Here is a 19,503-nt window from a genome sequence, read left to right as displayed (position 1 = left end):
GTCTCCTGCTTTTTTGACAGTGTGCCCTGATGTTGGCACTCATTCTTGAGACCCTCCAAACAGTACAGATTCACAAGGCGTAGAGGGCATCTCTGAAGTCCTTTGAAGTCCTTTTTCTTCTCATTTAAAAAATGGACTTCGAAGGGCACATCCTCTACAATGTTTTGCATCTCCCTGGAAAATCCTGTGGCAACAATGTGCAAAATACACTAAAGACAAACTTGAAGTATTCACAGATCAAAGAGTAATGACAAAGCAGCAGTTCTGGGTGCCAGAGGTTCTGATGCAGGCTAGGCAGTGGTAAGATGGAACTGAAGAGGTGTTTGATCTGCTTTGCCCTTTGCACCCTTCAGTCTGAGGCATGAGGAGAGCAAGAGTTCATGTGCAGATCAATGTAAACTGCTTGCAGGAACTCTCCAACCTTAGGTGCAGCTATCTTACATATACACCTACATGGGAATATACAGAAGGATCAGCACTCAAAGAACTAGGTTCTACCAAAAGTTTAGATTCTTTAAACAAAAAAAGTTTCAGTCATACCTTTTGGTCCATTTTCTAGTGCTTCTTCCAGAGCATCTGGCTCCAGCTCTTTGTCAGGGATGTCTGAATGAGCACTGGCTTGTCCATTAATAGATGGGGTCTCTCCTGGGGCAATTGCATTCACCTTCGACATGGCAGTCACAGAAGCCCCTGCTGCTGCTGCCTCCTGCTGGCTTTGTAATGCTGCCTACAGTTAGAAACTAAGTTCAGTAAAAACAAAGTAGTAGTTGTGGGACTTCTCTCACCACCAAAGCATCTGAAACAATTAAAATTCAGAATACAGGCTAACAATTTTCCCAATGTGGGGACCTAAAGTTAAGCATCTAAGTCAAATGGCCTAATTTTCAAGTGTGCTGAGTATGAAAAGATCCCATAGTAATCTGAGAATTACACGGAGTCAGGCCTTTTAAATCCCCATGCTAAAAAAAATGTTTACTGCTAGCTGCCTCCAGTTAATTTGAAAATGGCCATTTGTTTTCATTCCTAATTACTGCAACTTTCTCACAATCACTGTAGTAATTTTGCTCACAAAAAAGTTGGTGCTTGTTTTTCGAAAAAGCATGCAAAGATTGTATCACATTTACACATTTAATGGCCTTTATTAGTAGACCCTTTCAACAAGCTATCTCGAAATCTAGTCAAATGTTCAAAAGCAGAAGTACTTTAGGCTACGTTAAATTCCCTGCCAGGTGAGTTTACAATATCAAATTTTAGCCTAAGGGCAAAAGAAGCCACAGAACTACAGCAGAGAGCATCTATAGAAAGAATGACATTCCAAGGCACAGACTGAGGATGCTCTGCACACAAAAGCCTATACACTTACCATTTCTTTAAAAAAAAAACATCTTAATGGGACATAGGTGGTACACAGATTTTGTGCAGACCCTCTACAAAGGATTCAATTCACCAAACAAGAGGGAAAATTATACCACGTAGTAATTTGAAGAATTTATAGTTACATTTGGAATTAGCCCGGGGTGGGAGGCAGGGGAGAAATCTTCTGGATTTATAACAGATGCTTTATTTTTGGGGAACCAACAGATGATAGAATTGGTGGGAGGAGCAGATGTATAGAACTCAAAGGATCAGAATTACACAGTATTGTTCCCTGTAAGCTAAGTGCTTGAGCGGCCACCCAGGAGAGATTCAGGAGCCACCCACCTTATTAACAGACCACCACTGTGCACTGCATGTGTTTCTACTGGTAGTCTGCATATGCATGTGCTCTGATGCACAAAGATTTATTCTGCCCATGGATGGAAAAAATTAGAGGGAATTCTGTATAGTACTAGCCTTCATGAAGAGCAAAGCCGAATAAGAGATCACTAGGAAGAGAGAGAGGAAATCTAATTTCTAATTCCTGAAACATCGTCCCGTAAATGGGTCTCAATTAACATCTCATTTCCAAAATTTTTGCATTTTAATGTATACCTGTTGCCATCTGAGTCCAGACATGAAGCCATTCAACTACATACATTACTGCAGAATGATTAAATTGTGACCTCCAAGAACTCTAATAAAAACTAAGTCACTTCAGACAGGTCAAAGGTTAAACTGTCTACTTAGATTTGTCTTAGTCAATGGCTGCCTTAGAAAGCTACAGGAAGAGATTAACAGAAAAGCTCTGGTATTTGAATCCGACTTAGTATCAGTCAACCAAATGGCTTTTTTTTTTTTTTTTTTTTTTTTAAACTTAGAGTCACTATGTCTGACCTAGGATATCAAAAGTGCACCTCTGGAAGAAAGCTTGGATCTCAGACATCAATAAGCATAGACCCTATGTATCTCAAATGGTCTACTATACCTGTTGCTGTGCAAGCTGGACTTGATACAACTGCTGCATATACTGTTGATAGTGCTGTTCTTGTAGCTGGCGAATCAGGATCTGCTGTTGTTCATAGTTGCCCGGATACTGCTGGGCTGCGTACTGCTGGAACTGAACAGCAGTCTGGGAGTTCAATGCTGCCATTATTTGTTGCCTAAATTGTCAGGAGCAGAGAATGAAGATTAGAAACAGCTGAAGATATTCGCATGATCCCTATTTTTAACTGGCTTTGAATACTGTAAACTCAATTCCTTGTGCAAACTAATTAACAGAGATGGGACAAAACCTGGAAATAATGCAAGTGAGATTTCTTCCATCAAAAATATGCCAATTAAAAAAGTATTAGCAAGAAGCTAACATTTTCTATATAATGTTTGAAAATCTATTTAAAGCACTGAATACAAGCTGCCTTGCTAGAGACATGCCATGAGTCACCATTTGCGGTCTGAAAACCATGGGGAAGTGCGAGAAATCCACAATACTAGAGTTTTCAGATTGGGGCCAGAAAAAAGGGTTTGGTGTTCAAGAACACAGAGAATCCCAGTAGTCCTCCAACACAGAAGATATAACACAGGGCCAAAGCAGTCCTTTGGCGATGTTTTGTAGCAAAAGTAAGAGTGCTGTGCAAAAAGAAACCTTACAAGATAATACTGGATCTGCTTTAATTCCAAGGACAACCTGTACTCAGCCAGAGAGGGAAAGTATGACTGACTGGCCTGGTTCGGGTGGGCCAGAAAACACTGCAAGATGGTAGTGTGTGTGACAATAGCAGGTTTTAACTGGTAACACGTTAGGATCCCTATATGGGTTGGTTCTGAGTGGATTTGCAGCTTTCCTCCTTTTACATGGAATTAAGTAGAAATTTCATCAGACACACAGTCCATTTAGTCCAATAGCCTGTCTCCAACTGTGCCCAGTTCCAGATGCTTCAGATAAAGGCATAAGAACCTGGCAGCTGGCAGATGTGGGATAACCATTCCCCACCCCATTAGGTCTCATCCTAATCTCCACTAATTACAGGTGTGTTTAAAGCTTGAAAGATGAGGTTAATATCTCTTCCACAAATGTTTGATACCTCTGGATATTCTTGATATGTACATACATGTTCAGCCCTTACCCCCATCCCACCTTTAAAATTATTTGCATCAAATTCCTGAAGCCATCCGTTTCACAATTTAACAACATGCTATGGGACAAATATTTATTTTTATTGGTTTTTAATTTCCCACTTTTTTAATGTTAAAACTTTACATCATAGAATTTGACCACATTTTAATCTTGGACACAAAATTCCAAGCTCTTTAGTCACCCAATTTTTAGAGGTACTAAGCACACACAACTGCCACATAGGTAAACAGGAGCTGCAGGTAATTTTTCAGGACAATTTTAGGTAGCCATGTTTGAAAATTCTGGTGCATCTACACAGAGAACTGAAATGGAGAAACATGTTTATACGACACTGTCTTGAAAGGTAACAACTTGGTTTCAATGCTAAGTATAGATAGGGCCTTGACGTGTGATATTTTGCCTCAGTAACTGTTTAAGTGTGTTGTGGAAACTTCATCAATTTCCCCTCTCCCCAGCTCCATGCAGAGCCAAGTGGGGTGTGGGGGAGAGCTGATGAAATTTCACGCACACCTAGATGACTCTGTGCCAGCTGGGGCTCAAGCAGCAAGGCAGATTCCTAGCTGGTGCAGGGTGGGTCAATTTTCCCTTGCAGAGGCTTTGCAAAGGGGCTGCAGGAGGGAAACTGATGACCCTGCACTAGCTGGGACTCAGGCAGTCTTGATGCTTGAGCCCCCACCTGGCACTTGGTGGTCAATTCCCCCTCCCGCCCTACTCTACAAGGAGGTGGGAGAGGTGAAATTGCAAACCTCCCTAGTAAGACTGTAATCATAGTAAATAAGTCAATGTGACATATATGATCAATTGATTCAGCTGGAAAAAGTGGGTGCACTGTGGACCTGTTTGTCTCATTGAAGTGTGCCGTGTTATTGAAAACAGTGGGAACCACCAATTTAAGTAACTGTTTTATAGGGGCATTCAAATTTTCCCTCAACTATGGTACCATTAGAACCTGTCCAGGGCATAACATTTGTATGAAGTGCAGCCCAAGAAACTACAGAGCCCAGAACGAAGCTGCCTTCTTCAGTCATAACCCAGTTTTAAGGCAAATTAAACAGCTATTTTACTCAAAAAGCTGCCCTTCGCGGTGGGATCTGCCGTGTTTGTACACTGCAGCTCTGGAAGATGCATAGCTGAAGATCTCAATTTAGAACTCCATATATCATATTTGACCAACCTACTGATCGCTCCTGACCAAGGCTTTTGGCATTTGGAATTGTTACACAAAGCGAGCACAGAATGAAAGGCAACTGTTGCAACAGCATGGATAGCAATTTTTTTTTTCTTTTTAACATATCTATTCCAACAACTCACTTCTGCTGTTCCATCCGGAGCCTCTCTTCCTCTATTCGCCTTCTTTCTTCTTCTTCCTGTCTCAGAATTTCTTCCTCCTCTCGCCTACGTCTCTCTTCTTCCTTTTGTAGACGTTCTCGCTCTTCCTCTTCACGGCGTCTCTGTTCCTCCTCTTCCCTCCTGTGACATCCATTCAATGGCACATTTCAGCATCCCCATAACCCCAAATTTAGTTAGTTTCAGCATTTTGTCATCTGCAGCAAAGTCAAATGTTTAGGTTGACAAGACTCTCACAGTATAGGGCACATGGTTTATGGCTGTTTCTTCATATGTCTGATAAGGCTTTCAGTATTCAACACATCTGCACCTTCTTCTCTAACTTGACAGGTGCAAGATCTTTCTTAAGGTATGGAAAAGAGAATCTATTGTCTGAGTTTCACTCAAGATGTCAAATTTCCCAAGAGTAAAATTTAGAATGATACTTTGATGATCACTATAACCTGCTATGTTATCTTTGTCAGCTAGCTGTGGTAGAACATAAAACTAAATGGCTGGGAACATGAACTTACCACAATCACTCCCACTCCTCTCCTGTTTGTTAAGCAGAATCTGAATAGTAGTTTCTAAGTCATTAACAGCACATAAACCGCTGTATAAACCCACTATCCAATAGCTGGGGGGTGCTGCCTGTAGTCTCCCCCTTCCCCAAGCCCTTGAACCTATCCCCCTCTGCTCCACTACCCTCTTCTCCTGAAATCCCCACCACTCCTCACATCCTTCCTCACCTCCACCCATCTGCTGCATCTTTCTTTACCACATCACCTGCTGTGTCCCTCCTCACTTATGCTCCCATCCCCCCAAAAGCTGCCTGCCACATCCCTCTTCTCCCTGCTCCCCTTCCGTGCAACTTAGCAGCCTGGGAGAAGGAGCAGGTCAGAAGTGCAGGGTGGTGCTTAAGGTGCCTCAGGCTGGGGTTGGCGGAGAGAAGAGGGGAGACTGGAGCCCCTCTGCAGGGGAGGGGGAGTGGAAAGGGCAGCCTACCGCCCATGCCCACTGGATATGGTGAGACAGGAGATTTTAGACATTTGCCATTGTTTTACATTTGTTTTTCAGTGCATCAGATAGTGGGAAAGCTCTCTTTAGACAAATTCAGTTCCTCACAAAGATATACAAACATCAGTAGAAATAAGAGCCAGCCACTCCTATGGCACTCTGAAGACACCGGATTTTCTTACTTCCCTCATTCAAATACTAACTTATTGCAGAAACAGTAAAAAGGCTTAAAAAGGAGCGTGAATAGAACAAAGCAATTTGGGAGCAAGTACAGCCAAAGCTAAGGGTCAGCACATGAGGCAGCTCCCTTCTGCACAAAAATCCCACCCAACAACTTCACCTTTTCTTTTCTTGTTCTTCTTTCTCTATTTTATGGGAGGTGACGTATGTCGAAAAGAGATGACAACACCTATTGAGGAGCTTCACAAATTCTGCCATGGCTTCCTGTTTTGACATGTTTCCAAGGGCTGCCCATTCTTTCCTAGGAGGAGCAATATAAATAATACGCCAGTAAGAATACATATGTAAGAAGAACATACAACTATCTTCTAGTTAGTGGTCAATTCCCAGTCCAATGAACAGAAAAGAACTGAACTCAGTGCCACATTTTGAGCCATAGTGCACCAGAAATTTGGGACCAACTGTGGTGACATGATACTAACTAGAATGAGGGTTTTGTTCTTACAGTTGGCAAGATTTTCAACTGAAAACTTCACAGATGTTTTTTCTCCCTATTCTACAAAGTTTTCTTTTTTCTGCCCATCTTTCATGGTGTAGCATTTATGGAAGGATTTTGTTATAGTGCAAGTGTGTCTTGCGCATGATTAAACCTATCTATAACTTTCCATTACACTTTATTTGAATTTGGGAATTTTCAAACTGGAAAGAAGGCTTTTAATGTACTCTATGTTATTACTAATTATGTGTAGCTGGCTAAATCTATGCAATTTATCCAAGTCTCTTCTGTGATAACACCATTTTGATTAGTTAATGTCCCAAAAAATTCTCATTAGATTTCATGCAGAATTAAAGGATGCTAACTACCCCTAGGTTTCAATCTTCAAAGCAATTCTATCTTTATAGTTGTCTCGTGAGATATCAACTTACCAACTTATGTGCATTTTCAGAGAGTACCATATGTGTTTTCTTATTGTTAAACCAAGATTATGTTAACTGAATTTCTCTATCTGTTGAAGTGTAGGCCAATGAAAGAGAGACTACCTCCTATCATTCCCCAGCACATCAAAGAATCCAACTTCAGGGCAAGTGTCCGGATTGTAGGGTCCTGACAGAACTTGCTTGTGCAGTGCCACGAGTTTAAGTTTTTCTTCATATGTTGGATGAAAGGCTTTGCCATCTTTCTCTGCCAGAGCAACAAGAATCTGGTATTACAATTTAGTTATTGAGATAAATTTACACTGAAATAAAAAAGCCTCACAGAATGTATTGGGTAACACATGCATTAAGTTGTCTCAATCATTTTGCCCCCAGGGGAAATTAGCTGTCCCTTGATAAGCTAAATAGAGATAATTATGAACAAATAGGACATTAGCTTGCTATTTCTATTCTGGACAACCTGCTTTATAATTAACATTTGCATCTTTAACTGGGTAATTACAGTATAACTGTTTAAGTTACATAAACCAACACTGTATTATATGAATTTATAGTTTTCAAATATTTAAGAGGCTTCTTAAAGTGAATTTTTATAAGTATGCATCCCAAGTCCCCTATAATGGCACCTGGAAGGATTTCTGTATGAAGAGATAAGATTTTAATTTTACAATCAATAGTTTTAACCCTGTTCCATGTGTCTTGCTTTATGCCAAGAGCTACAGCAAGGAAGGCTGCAGATGGTAAACAATAAAAATGTAAGGGGAATATTTTGCTTAAAGCAATTCAACTACTAGGTTGAACCTCTCTCACTGGACACCCTTGGGACCTGAGTGGTGCTGGAGGAGAGAATTTGCTGGCCCTCAGGAGGCCAATGTTGTCAAGCACATTACCAACATTTCCACTGCTTACTGGGCTCTTTGAAGACATTTAGGAGTAAATTACATCCAAATAGCATAGAACACTGGGAGCCAGGACTGGCGAAACATTATGGGATCACAGAAAAGTTGGCCACACCCCTGTAAGTGGTCACCCGGCTATCTAAAATCATGCTGGATTATGGATGTTACCAGACAAGAGAGTTCTGGATTAGAGAGGTTCAACCTGTACTCCAACATGCTTGCCAAACGTGCTAGCACTCTAAAGTAAGAGGCTAGAGGTGACTCAATTATCAACTTAAATGGAAAGGATTTAATGCTAGAAGAGAAACAGCATTAAAACTTATATTTACAGTACACTAGAATGAATTTCAAAGAAGTCTTCTGATTCTGTATCAGTTCTGCATATTAACATCTTGATGCCATCTTAATCCAACTATACTGACAGAAAAGCCTGGCTGCCCTGAGGTTCCCTGCTTCTAGCCTGACTGCCCCAAGGCCAAGCCTTGCAGATCTAAGGTTTATCTACACTGTTAAGTTTAAAATGCTGCAGTGACTTTGGCAGTTGCGGTCCAAGCACCGTAGATAACCATCGTGCTAGGAGCCTGTTTACATAGACACTTCACAGCATTGTAATTGGCAGAGCTGGAGGCAGGGAGATGAAGTGGGGGTGGCTTATATCTCCGAGCAAGAAAACTACAGACCAGTAAAGTGACAGGACAGACAAGCCCTTAGTTCCCCACCAGGAACACAGCAGCCAGCTGGATTCCAGGTGGCTCTTTTTCTCACCACCTCCATCTTCCTCACCCAGGAGCAAGAAGGTCAGAAGCCATGGGGAAATCTAGGCTCCCAGAGGGTAGCAGTGAGATGAAAGCCCTGGTCTCAGCCCCTCTTCAGCCAGTGAAAATGCTCCTAAAGAGGCCACACACCCCCCAACAGAACAAAAGTAGTGTGGACATCAGTGAATACAGTAATTGCTATGGCAGCTGCAAGTCAACCTAACCTAGGTCGATTTAATATTCTAGTGTAGACATTACATGTTTCAACTTCAGACAGTTACTCTGAAATCGTTTTTTCTTAAACATGAGTGTCATGGCTCAGACCCCACTGTGACAGACAACATTGTAAGAACCTACGAAAAACATAAGTTAACGTTATATCCAGTTATATAATTTTAAATTATAATCATCCATCAAATAATTTCTGAAAATAGCTCTTGGTCCATGGAACAGTGAGAGCACTTTCTCTAATTAAATATTCAAGTAGTGGCAATAAAGTAAATTTAACTTTCATAAACAGGGTTTTTGTGTGAATGCTCATGTTGAAAATGCTATTTTTATACAACTATGATCAAAAAAAAATCCATACTAATCTAAATGAAATGACTGTACTTGGTCATGAAATGGACAAGGTTGCAAGCTGACGATAGGCCAGGTTCATATGCAAAGTACACTTTCAGGTGATTAAACAACCTGGGCAAATTTAACAATTTGAAACTGTGTACCTATAACTCTTTATTGTTGGATGCCAGACCATAACCAGAGTGTGGGTGTTTTTAATCACATGTTGTCTAGCCCTGCCCTTAACATTAGCACCTCAGACCAGCTCAGAGCCGGGTCAGTGAAGCCTGTTTCTATTAGCAGTTGAGAACTACAGATCTTACAGCAAGGGAGGTTTAGGTTAGACATGAGGGAAAACTTTGTGATGGTGGTGAAGCACTGGAATCAATTGCCTAGGGAGGTCATAGAATCGCTCTCACTGGACATATGAGACCAGGCTAGACAGACATCTATCGGTGATGTCTAGATTAGGGGTCTGCAACCAAAATAGTGAGAAGAGCCATTTTTTTCAAAATTCAGTTACAAAATCGATACTTCAGAAGCTGCAATGCATGTGAATGTGAGAGTTGTTAATAACAAACTAATTCCTATCACCCCTATTTTAAGAACAGTGTGCACGCGCACACACACACGATTTGTACCAGTTACAAAGTTGTTACCCCCATCTCCAGATTAACTCAGCTAAGCCCCCAAATCCACTCCTATCCCCAAGATTCACCCCCACTCCACAAACCCACCCCCCTCCACAAGGCTTAACCCCTCTCAGCCCCAACCCCCCATCCCCAAATTAACCCCTCTAGCCCCAAACCCACCCCCCCGGATTAATCTGCCACAGCCATAACCTCTGCCCCGGGCGCCCCCTCCCTAGGATTAACCCCCCTCAGTGCATGCAGCTCCCCCGGCAGGTCCCTGCTGCCACTGCCGCCTCCTCCTCAGTGGAGCTGTGCGGCTCCTGCAGGGGCAGGCTCGGCCGCCCATCCCCCAGCTCTCCTGGGGGCTTAGTGCTTCCCCCATGTGCAGCGCCCTGCCGGCTCTCTCTTCCCAGGCTCCCTGCCCTGCTGCAGCTTTCCTCTCCAGGCTCCCTGCCACAGCAGACTAAATTCAAAAGCCACTAAATTCGATTGGTTTAACGATGGGCGACTGAATTAATTATTTTGTTTAACTGGTGGCAGTCTCTGCAGCTGCAAGGGGCTCCTTAAAGAGCCGCATGCAGCTCTGGAGCCACAGGTTGCTGACCCCGGTCTAGATTGTGCTTGGTCCTGCCGCCAGGGTAGGGGACTGGACACTATGACCCCGCAAGGTCCCTTCCAGTTCTAGTGCTCTATGATCTGCATCTTCCCAACACAGAACAGCCCTGTGAGGATCAAGCTCCAAATATGAAGTGAAGTGCATTGACAAAGAAAGTCCCGCGGGGGTAAAAAAAAGCTAAATGAAAAAGGTCAGCTGGACAGCTTTCCATTGAACGTACACTCAGAGATTGTTAGGAGCAGAAAATACTCAGCGGCCTGGTCATAATGTAAATGGGAGTACTTGGTAAATGGCATTCTTCTGAGTCAGCCAAGAGATTCCGAGCAGCCAGGTTACAAGCCAACTGCTTGTTTTCATCATGTGTGTGCTCCCCACATTTTAAACATCCATCAGGCCTTGTGAGTTTTGTCAGTACAAGGCAGCTTTTGGCAGCAAAACAGTGGAGGAGTATACGCTGCAATCAGGGCCCAATTAAGAAAGAGGCTTTAGAGTCTGCAGCCCAGGATCAGTCCTGCATGCTGTCCCCCACAGACAGCTCTCCTTGCTGGCGGGAAGGGTGGAGGCAGAGAGGAAGGGAGAAGATGAGGGTGGGGAAGAAAGGAGGAGGAAGGGTAAGGAGGCAGTGAAGTTTCCACTAAGCTGCACAACTTCCCATTAAGTCTAGTGCAGAGGCTCAGGGCTACAGTGGGGAAAAATACCTCTCCCCAAGCCACAGAACTGCTATGGCGGGGGGGAGGCATCTCTCCTCGCTGGCCCCCATGGGAAGCACTCAGAGCCGGCAGGGAGATGCTCCTCTCCCACCAGTCCCAGTACAGGGTTGCAGCATGTCAGGGAAAGGGGTCCCTCCCCACCAGGGAGTTTTCATGGCTGGGGCAGCTGCAGCTGCTCTGTGCTGTGGCCAGAAGGGAGGAACACTTCTCCTGCAGCCAGGCAGCTCCGTGCTGGGTCCAGCTCCTAGGCAGGGGGACCACGGTGGCTCTGTGCACCACTGAGCAGGCTAGACATGCAAGCACCAGGCAGCCTGTCTTAGCTCTGCTTCCCAGGTAAGCTGGAACCACAACCCTCCAGCTCATCCAGAGCCCCCTCCTGTACCCCCTCCCAAACTCCAACCCCTCCTCAAGCTCCCTGCACCCCTGCCCCACCTCAAAGCCCACACCCCCTCCTGCACCGCACCACCCTTTTGCCTTACCCCATTGCCCCAACTGGCACACTGATCCCCCTAATTTCTGAAGCCCACCCCGAAGCCTAGCAGACCAACTGCAATCACACTTTTGGTCACAAATTTTTGCAAAGGGGTTTTATTTTGTCACCAAAACCGAAGAGACACAGGGCTTTTCACACAAGTTTTAGTGACAAAGTGCCAGTGTAGATGATGCTATTCATTATGTCAACCTAACTGACTTCCTCCAGTATCCCACAATGCCTACTGTGACCACTCTACTCCCTGTTTTGGGCTTAGCTGCCCCGCAGGCATACACCCCTTCTCTCTGACAGCTCCAGGAAACTTTGACATTCCTCTGCCGGGAAAGTTCACAGACCTGTTGAGGAGGCTGTGGGAGAGTCTGGAGGGAATCACAGAACCAGCAGGCAGGTAGAGCAGGCTGCTGCTGCTGCAGGGATGGAGAGGAAATAAACTGCTGTGCAGACCCAGGCATTTACGTATGCAGGTATCCCCCTTCCCCAGGATTGGTTTTTCCAGCTACTGTCTGACCTTAGAAGAGACTGCAGGTTGACACTCTCCCCAGCACATACTGTCTCTCTCACAAATACACTCCCCATATGCAGTCTCACACTCAGTTTGCGTCTCCCTCCACCAGCACACACGCTGCCTGTCCCATGCTCTCCTTCCTCCCTCCTGCCCTCTCACACACACTTCAGTTGAAAAGCAGCAGGCAATCTAGGAGAATGTCCATGAAACAATGGGACTGAGAAACTTGCATCATGTGATCCTGCATCAGCCCCATGAGGCTCTGCAAACCCTAAAGTACCTTGTGATCAGTTACACAGCGGGATTGTTACCCAGAGTACAGCAATCCTTTGATTTACACAGAGGTTGCATCCTGGGCAACCGCTGTGTAAATCAAATTTCATGAAAATGGGCGGGGGGGGGGGGGGGGGTTTGAGGAGATCCCCAGAATTCCCTTGGCTGGGGGAGTGGGCAAGCTGGGCAGCCACATGGCCCCTGGCTTTTCCCAGCTGGGGGAAACATAGCTGCTTGTGCCACAGCTTCTCCCAGTTCTGGCATTGATTGGTTTCTCCCAGCTGGGAGAAACAACAGGAGAAACCAACCCACAAGCAGCTGTGTGCCCGCCAGGCTCCCCAGCTGGTGGAACCAGGTGCTGGGTAGGTGGGGGGAGGTGTTTCAATTTGCACTTAACTTGCTTTAATGTGAGTTAAGTACAAATTGAAATTGCACTTCTCAAGGGTTAACTGTACACGGCTCTGTGTCAATGCCAGAGCTGCTAGTGTGGATGCACTCTGCAAACACAAGCAACATAGTATGGACATGCAACAATGGTATGATGAAAGCACTTTAAGTGGCATAACTTTTGTCAACAAAACATTAGATAAGGCCTTAGAAACTTAACAGTTAAACCGCATCAGAGTGTAAAACAGGCTAGCTGCAACGGTCTGCCCCAGAACTCAGAGAAAGAGCTACAGTCCTTTGAGTCTTGCTAAGCAGGAATCTTCAGTGCCAGGCTCTTCAGGCATCTATGAGTCACAAGCCTTGGACACCCCGAATATAATTAATTGACATTTCTACACAGTAAAATTAGACTTTTGTTTCAATTTAATATATATTTAGTGCTTGTGAATGGTTCCAGGCCCACACTGCATAATGTGTTCCTCTATTTATCCAGAGGATGTGCATACCGAAGTCAGCAACGCATGTTCTCCACTGCCACTGATATATCTCGACTACAACCCGAGAGAACCACTCCAAGAATGGCATAAGGATTTGGTAATCTTTGTCAATCCTTGTCCATTATGAACTGGACAGAGACCCAGCAACTACTCAGACCACTTAAGCTCCAGAATTTAGCAAACTTTCAGTCACTAATATGGCTTGCACTTTAAAGCTCTATGCATCCCCTTTTCTTTATTCTTTGTTAACACTTAATCAAAATGCTAACACCCTAGAGAATCACTGAACACTCAATGGGTTGTCCATTGAGACAACTGTTCAAACAGGTTAGTCTTTAGGTCAGGGGTGGGAAATAATTTTTGATGAGGGTGGGCCAACATTTTGTTAAGTGCTCAAGGGCTGCACTTTTCTATTGGAGGAATGCGGGGTCTGGAACGGAGGCTGTGTGCAGAAGAGAGTGGGGGATCTCAGAGGGCGTTTGGGTGGAGGGGGTTGTGACCTGGGTGGGGACTGGAGTGAAGGAAAGGATTGTGGCCTGAGGGAGGGATGCATGTGGGAGTGCAGGTTCTCAGAGATGTGACTTGCAGAGGTGGGTGCAGAGAATTTGGGGAGCAACCAGGGGCAGGGAACTGGGAAGGAGAGGATGGGGTGCCAGAAGCAGGTGGATCCCAGAAAGCAGCCCTCTGAGGCAGGAGCCCTGCCTGCTGCAGCACCAGACCAGTCAAAACTCCTGTTTGCTCCAGATGCTGAGGGGAAGACTTTGCACACTGCTCCTGCATCCCAATCAAAATCTCTGAGCTCCTACTGGCCAGAAACTGACCTAAGAGAGCTGAGAGATTTTTGCTGAGGGGCTGGGACAGCATGCAAAGCCTTCCCCGGGGAATGGAGCAGAGGGCTACACAGAGCAGGAAGACGCTTAAAGCAGTGTGGGGGGCAGCCCCATGCTGCCATAAATACCTCTCTGCCAAGTGCTTGAAGGTTCCTGTGGGGAGGCCCACAAGCCGTATCGGGTGGTTTTGCAGATCATATGTTGCCCACCTCTGTTTCAGTCTAAAGTTACAGACTGGCCTATTAACAATGCATGTAAGACTGTTTAGTATTGGTATGCAAGTATGATAAACATTCAAATGAACTAGAAATGGAAAGTAGTTGAAGGTTAAGTACACTCAAACAACTGTCTCCCTTAACATAGAAAATATACAACTTAGTTTATTGTCAAGTAGTATCTAAAATGGAATATATGCTGACAATTAAGACACAAGAAACAATTCAATAAAATACTGTGAAAAAGAGCATTAATGTATTTTTGTATATGGTTAAATTTCACAACTGACCATTGCTTTTCATTTTATAATACTGTAAATTCTTCACTGAGAAAGATGGCAAAATACACTCATAAGAGTCCCACTCAGACTCCTATTCAATTACTGAACCCATTCTCAGGGAACGTCCCAGAGGACAGTTAATTCAGAGTGGTTAGAAGAATCTCGAAATACATTTTTCATTAGGTATCTTTATGAGTGACAAACCAAAAAGGAGGACTTAAAACCTAATTACAGTATAGCCTGTGTAGAGTTATTAGCACACATCCTTACAGAATATGTTCAGGAGACAAGCAAAGTAATAATAAAATAATAATAATAATAATAATAATCCGAGTAAGGGAAAAAAAAATCACTCACGTAAATCCTTACCCCCCAGAGATTATCAACAAGGCCTAAGCGTTCGATCTTCTACAGCCAGTGTAGGCCTAGCCTCAGACTAACAGCCAATGTCATCTCTACATCAACACAGTGTAGCTTTTACAAAAAGACCATAAGCAATACGGGTTTCCAAACAGTAGCCTTCCAGCATGACTCAATCCTGACCAGAACAACAGCCTGTGCATTCACCCCTTGGCTTTTCTTCCCAGACTACCAATAAATGGTGCCAATGTGAGAATGTTTTTTTTACAATGTAGATACCTAAGCCATTGGGAATGGAGACCTTGGCCAATTCACTTCAGACACTTCAAAGTCACCTGCCTACTTCATATATGAATGACTGACCTGAACATGAGCCTCTGTAGTCAATTACTAATATGCTAGCTGACTAGGTTCAGACTGCTACATTATAATAAATGGCAAATAAAAAAAAAGGGAACAGTAATGACTGGAAGGGAATACTTTAACTAATCATCAGGACGGCTGAGGTGGGTATTTCATTCAGGTCATCAAGTTTACCCCTATACCTGTTTCTCAAGACTTAGTTTTTTGGAGGATTTTTTTTTTTTAAGAAAAAACAAAACAAAGAAAATTTAATACAGATTAAATAATTAATGACTTCAGACTGAGCATAATTTAGTCCTCACAGAAACTGAGCTTTTATAAACCTAAGGCGAACAGAAACTTTTAAAATATTGAACATTCAAGCACTATAGCAAAAGGTATCAGAAACTGAAACACACACAAATACTGGATTAATTGATTTTCCATGAGAATGCACAGTACCTAAGAGCACAAATAAATGGGTTTTTGACAGAGCAATTTCATTTTTAAAACAACAGGCCATTAGTGGTAACACACAGGATGGATAGAAAGCTTTTCTTTTTTTTAAGAAAAGTAAGTTATTTAAATTACAGGGCTTTTTAAACATAAACCTGCTTAAAATGAAATAAAAAATTAATGCAAAATCTGTTGTTACAGCACAAATTATAAACTTAAAATAAAAATGTTGAATCCATAAGCCTCCACTCAAAACAGAGTTAAATGATGCTTTTCTATACAAAGAAAGAGCCAGGTAGAAAAAATATAACTTCTGAATTCAAGCTTTATAAATATAGCACATACGGCACTGTATGGACTTAAGCACTTGTTATATTCAACAAAAATACATTTTATATGCTATGTTTCGCATTTAATTAAGTTGCAGTTACTATCCTAATGCAGCTTGACAGAAATGCACAAGTGATCATTAGCTATCATATCATCTTTCACCATTTTCGAACAAACTAAAATATACAATTAGGAATGTGAAAATAATGAAATACTTAAATGAATATATTTATAGCTTATTATCCTAGGTAGCAAAAGATGCACAAACTCTGGCATAAAGGTTCTGTTTAGTCACAACCATTAAAGCATGTTGATGCACATCAACAAATGAGAATGCATCTTTCTTCTGAAAATAATTGAAGCAATAAGTGTAATTTAAATGTACACTTATTCACAATTCATGATTCCACATTAAATCTTTAAATCAGTGAGGGAAAACAGAATAAAACCATAGCCAAGAATGAAATGCAAAGATAGATAAAGCTACTTGCCACACCACAAGTTTCAAAATACTATAAAAATGCTCAAAAAGGCACACAAGAATCCTATTAAGTATTATGCTTATTTTAATATGTGTACACAAGGCAGAGATTAAATGACTTGTCCCAGATAAAGAGTGACAGTGGCAGATCCAGGAGTCCCGATTCCCAATTCATTTACTTATTAAATTAAAACTGTCTGCCTCTCATATTTTGAAGAATTAAGGAAATGTCTTTGCTTGTTTAGTTTTAATAAACAAAAACAGCAAAACTATGTCTCCCTTCCGCAGGTCAGACTGAGGTTATGTTTACACACTTAAAACACTACAGTAAAACAACTGCAGCAGTGCTTCAGTGCAGATACTACCTACACTGACTGGAGGGGCTCAACCATCACTGCCTTGCTGTGTGCAGGTGGGGTTAAGTCAAGAGAGCTACATCACTGGGGTTGGAATTTTTTATACCCTGGGAGACCTAGTAAGCTGTTGTAAATTCCTAGTGTAGACCAGCCCACAGGCCATCCAATGCCCAGAACACAGGCCCTGGAAGAGAGACAATGGCATCAGCACAAGTGATTAAGCTAAACGATAGACTGCATTCAACAACTTAATTCCTCTGGCACAATGCAACTTCTGCAATAAAATTTTAATCTGTCCAGAAGACAGAGCTTTCTGGGGGGCTAGCCAGAGACAGGAAGTAAAAACCACCACAGACTTCACCATTGTATGCTTTATGCACAAAGAGTACTTCTTTCACCTTGCCTTCTCCAACAGACATTTCGTTAAAAAACCACTCCACTGCACACATGGTGCCCCTGAGAGAGTAGATGAAAGAACAAATGTGGCAGATGTTTGTCACTTTGCTTAATGCATTATTGGAAGGCACTCTGATACTATGATGATGATGATGAGCATGATAAAAAGTTTTACAAAATAAAATTCTTCCCTGGAATAAGCATAAGGTAGACCTCTCCTTTTGGGAGCAATAAAAATGGCAAAAGGAATCTATTCTCCCTCCTCCACAGAGGCAGAGCTGGCACTGAGAGTACCCAGTACTGACTTCAAAAAGATAAACTACAGCTGTCCTATACAGTTGTCTCTTGGGACAATGTTCAGAGGGGTTTCAGAGTAGTTGAGCCTGTGAGTCAACACCCCTTTGAAATGCACGGGACAGTTCATAGGCCTCAGAGCAACTGTTTGCCTATCTGCAAATTCAAGCAGCCATCCTTTTGACTGTCATGCTCAGTCCACATTTTCAAGGTCCTCCCTACATCACACAGGTGAGAAACAATGTAAAAACTCAAATTCCAATACAATCACATATCTCCAGAAACCAGAGCCCTAAATAGGAGCCCATTGTGCCTGTGGTCTTAATCCAATATTGCTTCTTTGCATCATATGCAAAGAAATGTAGGGCTACACCTGCATTCTAAACATGAAACCAAACAAAAAATGTTTTAGAACCCTCTGCTTTTTACAACTTCTTGAAGTTATCAAGTAAAACCTGCCTGTTGCAATCCTTGTTAACATACATGTACTACTCAAGCCTCAGCTCTTTCCTTCTGCAGGGGTCTCACAATTAAAGTGATAACCAGAGATGATGGGGGTGGGGTTCACAAGGAAACAAACCCTAGCGCTGAATAGTAACAGAGAATAAGCCGTGCTAGTCTATACACTATCAAAACAAAAAGCAGTCAAGTAGCACTTTAAAGACTAGCAAAATGGTTTATTATGTGAGCTTTCGTAGATTGTGTTACTGAACAGAAATTATCGCTCTGTTTTAGAAAGAGAAAGAAAAGTGGACGAGCTGACATTTATATTCAAATTCGGCACATTAACACATGGTTTAAATCGTGATGGGAACTTTCTGAGTCACTATAGGGGCTCGTCTGCATACTTGGCTCAATCTAATTCTTGATCTTCCCCCCCCCACCCCTCCACTCTCTGATTACTCACCTTGATTATCTTTTTCTGATTTGTCCTCCTTGCTTACTGTTTTTGGTTCTCTGGGTCTTACATATTGAGTCTGTTCTGGTCTGGCTATGATCTGAAGAAGTGGGTCTGTCCCACGAAACCTCACCTAATAAACTATTTCGCTAGTCTTTAAAGTGCTACTTGACGGCTTTTTGTTTTGAAACCCTAGCGCTGCTACCGGTAATTTTAAGCGCAAAGCACGGCCAGACAGCGGGCTGCCCTGTGATCTGGGAGCACCGGCTTAACGCTTTTGTCACCGCCCAGAAGCGCCGCCGGTCCCACCACCCTGGAGCCGGGTCCCATTGGGAGACCCCACGCTGCTCGGCCAAGTTACGAGCAAAGTCTCCGCGACCAGGGACGGCTCCGCTCGCACCAGCCAGGCCCGGCCGGCGCCTCCAGGCCGGGGAATTCAGGGCAGGTGGGGCGAGTGGGGGTGGGAGTCACCTTTGAAGAAGCGCAGGGCCAGGCCGTACAGCTCCTCCAGACCGAACCCCCAGCGCCGTTCCGGGCTCAGCGCCGACTCATCCGCCTCTCCGCCGGCCCCCTCCTGGGGTCCGGGGCCCGGCCGGCTCCACCCCCCCGCGCCCAGCGCCTGGGGACCCGCCTGCCCCGGCCGCGCGTCCTCGGCCCGCTCCTCGGCGTCGGGGCTCAGGGTCAGCCCGTCTATGGAGACCTCGAGCCGCTCCGAGCTCAGCGCCGCCACCATGGCCGCCATCCTCCCTCCGGCTCGGGCGGCCACGTCCCGACTTCCGGCCTCCTCCGACCCGGAACTTCCGGCACCAGCGCGAGGCTACCCGTGCCCCGCCCTTTGGCTGCTCCACCCCCTTCCTGCCAGCTTGGTCTCCTGTGCCCCTGCGTAGTCCCCACCTCCCTCCCCCTTGGGGGCAGCTCCTGCGGCTGCCCCTTGATGGCACCTTCACAACCCCCTTTCCAATGGCGCCCAAGGGCAACAAAACG

The 19,503-nt window shown here is 44.0% G+C and overlaps 1 protein-coding gene across 1 annotated transcript in view; it reads right to left on the bottom strand.

Annotated features, from left to right (window-relative positions):
- The window catches only part of ACBD3 (acyl-CoA binding domain containing 3), a 33,495-nt gene extending 14,213 nt beyond the window's left edge, over positions 1-19,282 (bottom strand). Inside the window, exons 1-6 of the mRNA XM_074988587.1 lie at positions 18,991-19,282; positions 7,058-7,199; positions 6,177-6,317; positions 4,805-4,963; positions 2,345-2,519; positions 541-727 (exon numbers count right to left, since the gene is read on the bottom strand). Coding sequence (XP_074844688.1) covers positions 541-727; positions 2,345-2,519; positions 4,805-4,963; positions 6,177-6,317; positions 7,058-7,199; positions 18,991-19,261 — 1,075 coding nt within the window. The 5' untranslated portion in view covers positions 19,262-19,282. The remainder of the gene's footprint in view (positions 1-540; positions 728-2,344; positions 2,520-4,804; positions 4,964-6,176; positions 6,318-7,057; positions 7,200-18,990) is intronic.
- Between the last annotated feature and the right edge of the window lie 221 nt (positions 19,283-19,503).

Source organism: Carettochelys insculpta, chromosome 3 (assembly GCF_033958435.1).
Source record: "Carettochelys insculpta isolate YL-2023 chromosome 3, ASM3395843v1, whole genome shotgun sequence".
Taxonomy (NCBI): domain Eukaryota; kingdom Metazoa; phylum Chordata; order Testudines; family Carettochelyidae; genus Carettochelys; species Carettochelys insculpta.
Note: the sequence above shows the minus strand (reverse complement) of the source record. Positions and strands in the feature narration are given on the sequence as shown.